Source organism: Anarrhichthys ocellatus, unplaced genomic scaffold (genome assembly GCF_004355925.1).
Source record: "Anarrhichthys ocellatus isolate YVR2014 unplaced genomic scaffold, GSC_Weel_1.0 scaffold24, whole genome shotgun sequence".
Lineage (NCBI taxonomy): Eukaryota > Metazoa > Chordata > Actinopteri > Perciformes > Anarhichadidae > Anarrhichthys > Anarrhichthys ocellatus.
Genome location: NW_022280054.1, coordinates 839,587 through 849,562, shown reverse-complemented (window position 1 = coordinate 849,562; position 9,976 = coordinate 839,587). Strand labels below are relative to the sequence as shown.

Sequence of the window (9,976 nt, the reverse complement as noted above, 5' to 3'; positions counted from 1 at the left end):
ATACGGTTATTAGTCATTTTAAAGCCTTGATTATACGGTTATTAGTCTGACAAGCATCTGGATGTAGAAGACCTTATTTGGACAAGAAAACATGCCCGACTGGTTAAGTCATTGTTGGATGTCTGAACTGATGAGCAGACCATTTCAGGCTGGAGTTCACCGGACAGTATTGAACTGTAAACCTTTAAGTGTTGGGACGGGGCCATGCTTATATATCTGAAGTGGCGTCTGATGGTAAAAGTGTACATGTGGAGGCTAGTGGGATTCTAACTGAGCCTTGCGTTTGAGGTTGGATTCAACTACATTTGAGATGCCTGGTTGAATACTAACGAATCCAAAAACTTAATCCTGCAACATTTAGATCAACTGAAAGTAAAAGTTAAGGGTGCCGCTTGTTATCCAGATCCATGATGATATAGAATAAATTACGGCACTCAGGATTGTTACCTTCCATCCACAGCTGTTCAGAGAGGAATGACGTGTTTACAATGCAGCATATACAGGAGTGACAGATGGATAGAGAGAAAATGAACATGTAGAAAAAGATTGGCTCACAGCTCTTTTTAATTAATCCTCAGACAGACATGAAGAAGATGGGGGTATTATGCTGGGAGGGCTTTTATCAACCAGGGAGTTGTATTAGTCTTTCCTAATGTTGTCTTCATCCACTATAGTTTGGAGACCCTTTTATTCCGATAGCATTGCACCTGCACTTCCTAAATCCCGGGCTTACATGTACTGTAATATCCACACAGTGTTGTGTTGTAAATATCTTCAACACCTACTAATGTGATTGATGTTTATGTGTGTGTGTTTACCGTTTTAGCTGGGAGAAACACAACAAATGAGGAGCTGGAGAGCATGTTGGAGAGTGACAACCCGGCCATCTTTACCTCGGGGGTAAGCAATACAACAAATGCAAGATGAACGCCCACAAAGCCCATTTTTAATCTAATTTCACCCCTCTCTCTGTTGCGCCATCTTAGATCGTTATGGACAACATCACCGAGCAAGCTATGAATGAGATCGAGACGCGGCACAATGAGATCATCAAGCTGGAAAATAGTATCAGAGAGCTTCACGACATGTTCATGGACATGGCCATGCTGGTTGAGAGTCAGGTGAAAACATCGATCCTCAAACCTGCATATACATTCATAAATTGGCAATCCGTCTGTCAACATGGACAATATAAAGAAGAGTTACAACTCCAGTTTGTAGGTTTTAGAATTTCTTCCTGTCCATGGTTTGAAAATGTGCCCTATAGCTAATGCAAACGTTCAGTAGCCCGCTGAGTTCACAGTGATAAAATCATCCACCGGCTATCCTGCTGCAGCAGCTGCTGCTTTCCCCTGTCATGAAAACTCCACTTCAGACAGATGGCAACTGGCAGTCTTTTAATTTACGTAAAAGTTGTACGGTGTTTTAGTGCAGAGTTAGAAGGTTATGTTTTCAGCTCCATCTGGTTTTCTGTTTGCAAAATATCTCAATATATTTGACAGAATTTGGGGCACAGATAATAATTGGCTCAAGGATCAGTTTGTTGGAATCATAATCTGTATTTGGGATTTCTGCCATCAGCCTAGTTTTTTTTATATGTAATTATCATGGTGCGTTCAAGAGCTGGAAGGAAAATCTGACGTCTGGGACTATTAAATTGGCAACTAAACAGAATTGCATTAACTTGCTGTTTTGTAAGAGCCTTAAATTAAATAAACCGTATTCTTTACAGGGGCTTTAGCTTTGTGAGTTGAGAATTTGTCATTTCTCTGTGGTAGAAATTTGGTTCTGTTAGAGAGCAAAGATGCTAGTGTTGTGCCGAGGTACTTTCATCATGCAGTGAGTAGTGAACAGCTGCACTGACGATATGTAGTTTCCGTACTATATAGCTGCATCAAAGCCACATACCTACATTATCCTCCAGTGTACCGTATAACGTGTAAGAGTTGATTGCTCTTCTCATGTAAGTGTTGAGCTGCAGGTAAATCTGTAGGTCTTGCCTTTAAATGTGACCGCATGAGGGTGTGGGCTGAACCCCCACGGAGATTAAATGTTTCCCTCATCAGAAGTATTTAGTCTGAATTATGCAAAAGTGAATGCGAGCACATGCATAATAAAATACGCTGAATGACAAATACGAAAGACAGTTTTTGCATGCAAGTGATTTGAATTAGAGCACAATGCAATAGCTGGCATGCTTTTACAGTGGGAGTGATAATTGTTTAATAATTCAGTAGTAGTGTGTGTGTTTGTGTGTATACTCTTTCATTCTCGTCAGCCATATTAATGCTCTAATTCTAAATAACTCAATTAACTAACCCTTCTTTTATTAACAGAGTGCCACATCTTTTAAAATTATACTTCTGTTCTGTTGATTCTGCCTTTCTCAGCTTTGCATTCTCTTTCCCCTCTTTTTCACACAACACTGTCACTCTAAGCTCTAGAGAGAGAGCAGCGCTCCCCTTGTAATACAGAAAGGTAATTTACCTATGATTCCTTCTTTTTTGTCTTTTCTTTATACTTGAAATCTAGTTTACCTTAATTATCACTCTAATGGAAAGGGGTTGATTCTGTATTATTTTTAACAATCCTGGGTCAATGCTAAATGTGCAATATTAGGCTTTCTTTGTTAATGAATGCTGATATTAACATAGTTAATGACCTCTGCTGCTGTGTCTGTATTGAACATGTGGATATGAATAAAGAAAAAAGAGAGAAAAGAGCAATTAGCATCTTTTTAAAAGCCTCAGTCTTTCCCATTCTCTAAGATGTGTATATAATAAGTATGAACTAGGCATCATGTAATTATTCCTTGAAATCTATTAAATCAAATCTTGATGTGGTTAAAGGAACTGAGTTCTCACCACCAAAACAATGACTGAGTCTCTTGTTCTCTGTTCAGGGTGAACTGGTGAACAACATTGAACGAAATGTGCTGAACGCCCTTGATTATGTGGAGCAGGCAAAGGAGATCATCCCAAAATGCAAAAAGTTCAAAAAGGCCGGCAGGCTGGTGAGATGCAAGAGACACACATTCTACCAACTGCCTAATTATTTCTTCTTTCCTTTGTCCCTTTCTGCTTCCCCTTCTCTCTCTTTCCCATTCTCACCCATTATTTCTCCCCTTTCCCTCACCTCCTCTCCATCTGTATCCACTCCTCTTCCTGCCTCCACATCTGGCTCCCTATTTCCTCTTCATGTCTTCCACACCTCCTCTGTAACTAACCTCTCCTAGGGGGAAATGATAGACCGCATAGAGTACAATGTGGAGCACTCAGTAGACTATGTGGAGAGGGCAGTATCAGACACTAAGAAGGCGGTTAAATACCAGAGTAAAGCACGGAGGGTGAGTCGCATACACAACAAAATAATGCATGGGCACAATCATGCTATGAAAACATGAAAGATAACTTCAGAAGCATTGCATGTATATATTGTAGTGTGCAACTGTCGTCGGTGTGTGTGCATGTGGAGCATGTGGGTCTTGACTGTATTTGACATTTTCTACAGTAGTGATTTCAAATCAGGGGTATGTGTACCTCAAGGGATAGGCTACTACTACAGGGCTGTAAATCAAAAAAACTTTAACAACTCACATGAACGCCACCTGCTGCTGAGAGTTCATGAAATCTGGTAAGCACTGCAAGCAGGCAGAGATGCCAAAATAGCTAAAACTAATGGATACATTATTGGAACGTGGGCCACGGCGAGTGGTAGTGGTACAAATATAAATTCCAGCTCGTTTAACACATCCATAAACCCACATAAATAAACAAAAATGTTGTTTTTACTCTTCTTTTTTTACCAATAAATGTTTATTAGTGAGCTTTAGAGGGGCTGGTAAGTGGATTTTGTTATCTTTGAACAGAACCAGGCTAGCTGTTTCCCCCAGTCTTTATGCTAAGCTAACCTGCTGCTGGCTTCAGCTTCTTAATGGCCGATCATGAGTGGTATCGATGGTCTCATATACGTAACTCTCGACTTGAATCGAATAAGTGTATCCACACAAATCTTTTTATGTGTTAAACGTCAACAATTCCAGGATCACTGTGTCATGTTTTCACTTGCCCTTTTAAATAATGGATATTATTTAATGGTGTTAAATAACATCCACACATTTGGAACACATCAGTGGTGTCAATGAAGGGGTCCTTGAGCTCACCTGACTGGGCTGCTACAGCAGACTAAATCAACAGGGAACAACTGGTCCACAGTTCATAAAGAGGGTTATTCACTAGGTTACCGTCATTTAACAATTTGTGCTCCAATGAAACAACTCCGCCACCTCTTGGTTAATAACTATAATAGCACTCAAAGGTGAAGAAATTCATACATCACATGACCCCAATCTACTACAAGGGTCATCTACTGATTGTTTCCTCACTCATAATTAAAGCACCAGCTTTCTTTCTCTTTTTTCTTTTCTTCTGTCTCTGTTTCTCATTCGTTCTCTCATTCCATCCACTGAATCACTATCTGACACTTTGTCCGCCTTGTTTTTCCTCCCATTTACTCCATCCAGAAGATGATCCTGATAGGAGGTTGTGTTGCAGTATGTCTGACGGTCCTCATTATTTCCCTCGCAGTTGGACTCAGTTAGGACCCTCAGAAATCTGTACAGAGCAGACAGGGCAGGAGGTGATGCCTCTCTCTCAGGCTCATATGTAAAAGTGTACTGTATAGTGGGGCTCTGTGTTGTGCTGTCAGTCACTGCTCGTTAGGAAGCAGAAAGGCATTACTGTCCTGAAGGCAGTTCAATGTGTCTTTGTGCACTCAAATATTTTACATTAACTTGACGTTCATTTTTTAAATATTTACTTTTTCTAAACTTAACAGTTGAAAGTTTTGAAGAGCTAACTTTCTTTTGTGTTTGTGTCATGATTCACATACTGTACCTACATCATATGCATGTCCGGCAGTCTGGTGAATAGCTTTGCATGTTTTTCTGCAAACACAAACTGCAGATATGTGGTTATGTTAATTGATAATCCAAAACCTGTGAATATATGTTAAATATGAGAATGATTCACATTTGTGGCATGTGGGAAAATACTGTATGTTATTTAATGTATTAATGAATGACGAAAATACAGGAACAAACGATTTATAGTTTTTAAAGTAGAGGATGTGGAAATGCTTCTAAACCAGTCACACTCCGACAACATCATTAGATACATTAAAAACAAATAGTCTTTCTCCCAGCTACATTGCCTTTTTCTGCTTTTCTTGTAAACTGCAATTTGTTCTGATTATTACAAATATTGCAACATGTGTTAAAGTAAATTACAAGTCATATCTCTAACATGTTTTTCTCTGCTCCCAATTTGCTGCCATGGATGACTGTTTATCTGTTGTTGTTAACACTTGACAGAAGAAAATTATGATTATTATATGCTGTGTGGTACTGGGAATTGTCATTGCTTCCATAGTTGGGGGAACGCTGGCCTAAACCTCAACCACAGTCACAATACATGTCACACACACACACACACACAACGGAGCAAAAACACGACAGTTTCACATTTTCTGTTTTCATGAATGCAATCCATTACATGTGTGACGCTAGGTGCGTCACATACTGTACGACACATGGCTAGAGGTGTTTTCGCATGAGTTGCTATTTTGTAAATGTGTGGTGCTGCGATCTGTTTATCTGACTGTTGAGTGTTGTCAACGATATGATGTTTCCAAAAGTGAATTCCTGAATGAAAAAAAGTTAATATATGAAATGTAACACTATACTAATACAGTCCAGCTTCCAAATATGACACATATTCAATTGTAATGTCTATTTTGTGTTGTACAGGCCACTAATCTGCAGTGTTTTTAAAAGCCAAGTTATCTATTTACATTTTAATTACTTATTCTTTTATTTTTAAGTTCTCTCTGTAATGTCCTCCACCTCCCTACAAAAGCCCGGCATGGTTTAGTTCACATGTAAATTGGTGTTTTGTTTTCTTTCACAAAAGGGAAAGAAGAAATGTTGAATATTTTGCTCGTATTCATCACACTGCCAAACTTTTCAAACGTCACTTCTTGTGGTTGACGGACACAGTGCTACTGTACTTAACTTCATCTGGCCTTACCAGTGTGCAGCATTTCTAACCGTTGCTCCATGTTGAGCGTGTGAATGTGAAAGAGGATATGCGTGTGTTCATTTGTAGCTTCATATTTCAACATGCTGTGTGCGAGTCGTGGGATGAGAACATGAATGCGTGGTATTAGCCACCTGTGTCTTTGTTTTGTATGAAGTGTAAACTGATATAAAGCTCTCTAACACTGCCGGTATGTTCAAATAAGCTGTTGAAATAGTCTAGTTTGAATTGATAATTCTGGTCTGTAAGTGACACATACTTGTTGTTTTATGTATTTTTATAATCGGAACATATCCTTCTGTCAAGCTGCTTCACTGTTTTTTTTTTTTATGAGTAAACATGAGTCAGTGAAAGCATCAGCATGAACTGAAAGTAGCTTGTAAAAGACTCATTTCTGTTTTCTGGTGACACATCAGACGTGCACAGACTGCAACCATGTTGCCATGTTGCCTACTCAACTTGTTGCCTTTGTGTTGTAATGTGATGACATGGTTTTGATTGTTAAATTTTGAGTTTGTTTTTGTTTAGTTTTCTTAGTAAAGTTTGTCTGAAAAATCACATTTGTTTTTGCGTTGTTTTGCACAAGTGCATTCAGAGACAGGAAGTCCATGAAAGAGAAATTCAACTTGTTTTTTCTCATAACTGTCGGCGTTCTGACTGTGAGTCATAATAACTTGCACACATCACCACCGCTGTAGAGATTTAGGAAATGTGAAACAACTTGTGACACAAGTTAAAGTCACAGAACCTCAAACACAAAAAGAGGAGTACTTCCTTCTAAAGACAAGGCAATCCTTACCCTCCAGTAGCTGTCTATTTACTTTGTTTAGCGCCAGAGTTCAGTGAAAGCGTTGAACCTGGACATTATGTTGTATTGGACTTCAGCCAAAATGTTTTTTATATTTTGAAGGCTGATTATCTCCCTCAGGAGATAAATTGCACCAATTTATTTGCTTTGATGGGTGTGATTTCTTCTTTCACCATTGGTAGGAATTCTATTTCTCTAAATTTTAAGGCTAATGCATTTTCTCCTGTATCTGTTTGGACATCCCACATTAGCGCTACATGAGTAAACCTTTGATGACAGAAACATATTTATTTCTCACAGTTTCTAATGTCCCTAATCGCAAGTTTTTGTGCAGCTCATGAACTCAGTGTTCATCAGTCATCTTTGTACATGGATCTGATATTGCTTTCCCTATAATGTAAGGATTTGCTTCCCATTTTAGCTGGGCAACTATGCCCCTTTGTCGCTCTTTTCATTACTCTTGTCTTGACTCTGAAGTTCCCCTTTCCTCACTGTCAAAGCACACAGAACATTTACTTCCTCTTATAGTCTCACACCCTCTGAGATTAAACATTACATTTTATTATCCCATAAAACTGGATACTACTTGAACAATTGTACTTTCTACTGCCCTCAGCTGAGCTTTCGGCTCAACATATACAGTAAAACAAAGTTCAGTTCAGTGTTATCTTTCCATGTATAAGTTCATCATAAAGCAAAGTGGGGTAATATAATAATGTGCTTTGTAGTATTGTTGCACCACTGCATTTAGTAATTGGATCATAATAAGTGTTCAATTATTAGAAAGTGTCCTTTTGCTTGCAAATTTCAGCAGATGCGAAATACTTCTACAACATACTGGATAAGAAAAGTCCCATTTGTCTATAGAAGGCTGTGTCTGTAGGAAAACCATGAACAGAAAATATAGTAATTCACTATAAGGAAGCTTTTCTTAAGTGTTATGCTTTCTTCAATGTTACAGTTTGAGCGATAGAATAAAATCTGGAAAGAGAAATTAATTATTTTCTTTGTGTCCACATCGTATCGCATCACTCGATGTTTTCCTCACCAACAGATGAACCTGGCTGTTTCACATCATCACAGACCACAGCTGGTTGTGCATCATCCCGAACAAGTACTGATCCACGCTCAGCTAACAGTTTTGTGTCTTTGTTGGGTTTTTTTGCGTCTCTTTGAAGTCAGTTTATATCTCTTTGAAACTGTTTTGCATCTCTTTTCTCTGTCCTTTGGTCCCCAGGCCTGTGACCGATTGGCCCATTCAGTAAATCATTAATATGTTTTATCTATTCACATAGTATCTCAATTGCACACATAATTTCAAATGTAGTAAATGTGGCTACAAGTCTGTGTTAAACAGAAGTGAATCCTGCCTCAGAGGCCTGGAAAGAAGTAGAAGCGCTTTGTCAGAGTGCATCTGTCTTTGGTCGGCATCTGTCTTTTGGCTGGAATTGAAAAATCTTCAAAGCGTTGCATGACCTGTGTGGTTGAAACAAACATTGTATGACATTAAGCAAGACTAAGACGAATGAAACAAGGCATTCATCATTGCTGCTCGCTATGTGGTGTTGTTGCCTCACTAACTGATATTACTTTCCACTTACTTTTCTGAAAAGTTCCTCAATGTCTTCCTTTTGTGCGAAGGTGTTAAATACCTCAACAACAAACTGGATGAGAAAAGACCCATGACCCGAATGTCTATATGAGACAGTATCTGGAGGAAAAACATACAGAAATGGGTCATATAATTAGTTTATATTTGCTAAAGTAACTATTCTTAGCTGATTTCAATGCAGATTATTGATATTAATCTTCAATGTGTTGTGAGGTGTAGAATAATCTAATAACATTTAAATGAACTGACCCGGGGTGCAGGAAAGAAGAGAAATGAAGTCTTTTTCTTTGTTTACAAATCGCAAACCATCATCCTCAATGTTTCCTTCACCAGCAGTATCAGAGACCACAGCTGGGTTTGCACCATCTGTAACCAGCACTGATCCTTCCCCCCCTGAAACACATGTGGCATACTTTTAATACAGTTCACTTAGTCAACAAATGAGACATGAGCAGACTCCTAATGTTTGTTCTATCTGTGAGAATAGAGTCACCTCCTCTGCAGGCCTGGATGATGATGATCTTGGGTTTGTTCAGCAGCGCTGGACATTTCTCTGGGCCCAAGTGTTTGTAAATGTTGTCGATGGGGAACTCATCTGGTATTTCATTATCAGATATCTTCTTTTTCCAGTTGACACCGAGGACAGTTCCCAGTTTCCCGTGTGACATGATAACCACCAACACACTGTCCGTCTCTTTGAGTTTCGGATGTTTGGAGAACTCATTTAAAGCATCATCGATTGCCTGTGACAACACAAAAAGGAAAACATCAGTTACTGTATCACTAAATCAACCAGACACAGAGAAATATATTTTATTTCCCTTTTTATAATAGTACCTTTCCTGTGAGGTTTGTGTGTTTCACCACCTCGTATCCCAGATCTGTGAGCAGTTTATCCATGTTTGCCTCATCCTTCTCAGCTCCTTTTCTGTGTAATTTCTCATCAGTAAACTTTATATTAGTGATGAGCAGGGCCACACGGTTGCTCATGGAATTCTTGGCCACAGGGTAAATCTGAAAAACAGATTTAAAGGGAAAGAAGTATAACAAATGTATGTATCATTTATCAATAAATATTGTAAACTTACTTAAGAAAACTGTTTTTCCCACTTGTGAAACAACACCTTTCTATCGAGGTCAGGTAAACTAAGATGTACAGGAACCTATTTAATACTCTTGATATGACTTTTATGAAGGACTAACATCTCTATCACTCAGTTTCTCCCTCCGGAGGTCCTCGCTGGTACGGATGAGTGTGGTTGAACATTGCTGCTCCTTCTGTGACTCTGCAGATGTGAACAGCAAAGCATTTCTGTTCAAAATGGTGTACTTCTTTATTATACCTCTATTCATGACGGGGTCAAAGAATGATATTAGTCACTATAGCTAAAATATGTCAGCTCACCCGGCTGAGCAGGTTGACCAGAGGACAGACCCAGTTCAGAGTGAAGTGAAGGATCT

General features: G+C 38.9%; 2 protein-coding genes across 6 annotated transcripts in view; one reads left to right on the top strand and one right to left on the bottom strand.

The window, feature by feature from the left end:
* The window catches only part of stx1a (syntaxin 1A (brain)), a 54,839-nt gene extending 45,237 nt beyond the window's left edge, over positions 1 to 9,602 (top strand). The window contains exons 7-10 of one of the 5 annotated variants that reach the window (XM_031861360.1): positions 827 to 900; positions 987 to 1,121; positions 3,236 to 3,346; positions 5,372 to 9,602. In XM_031861360.1, the coding sequence (XP_031717220.1) occupies positions 827 to 900; positions 987 to 1,121; positions 3,236 to 3,346; positions 5,372 to 5,449 (398 nt within the window). In that variant the 3' untranslated portion in view covers positions 5,450 to 9,602. Of the gene's footprint in view, positions 1 to 826; positions 901 to 986; positions 2,479 to 2,902; positions 3,347 to 4,522 lie in introns of those variants that run through there. The other 4 variants (XM_031861361.1, XM_031861362.1, XR_004213223.1 and 1 more) reach the window with 4 other exon arrangements.
* The window catches only part of LOC116390842 (caspase-1-A-like), a 5,115-nt gene continuing 110 nt past the window's right edge, over positions 4,972 to 9,976 (bottom strand). Inside the window, exons 2-8 of the mRNA XM_031860955.1 lie at positions 9,921 to 9,974; positions 9,719 to 9,801; positions 9,353 to 9,529; positions 9,009 to 9,258; positions 8,765 to 8,908; positions 8,505 to 8,614; positions 4,972 to 8,379 (exon numbers count right to left, since the gene is read on the bottom strand). Coding sequence (XP_031716815.1) covers positions 8,275 to 8,379; positions 8,505 to 8,614; positions 8,765 to 8,908; positions 9,009 to 9,258; positions 9,353 to 9,529; positions 9,719 to 9,801; positions 9,921 to 9,974 — 923 coding nt within the window. The 3' untranslated portion in view covers positions 4,972 to 8,274. The remainder of the gene's footprint in view (positions 8,380 to 8,504; positions 8,615 to 8,764; positions 8,909 to 9,008; positions 9,259 to 9,352; positions 9,530 to 9,718; positions 9,802 to 9,920; positions 9,975 to 9,976) is intronic.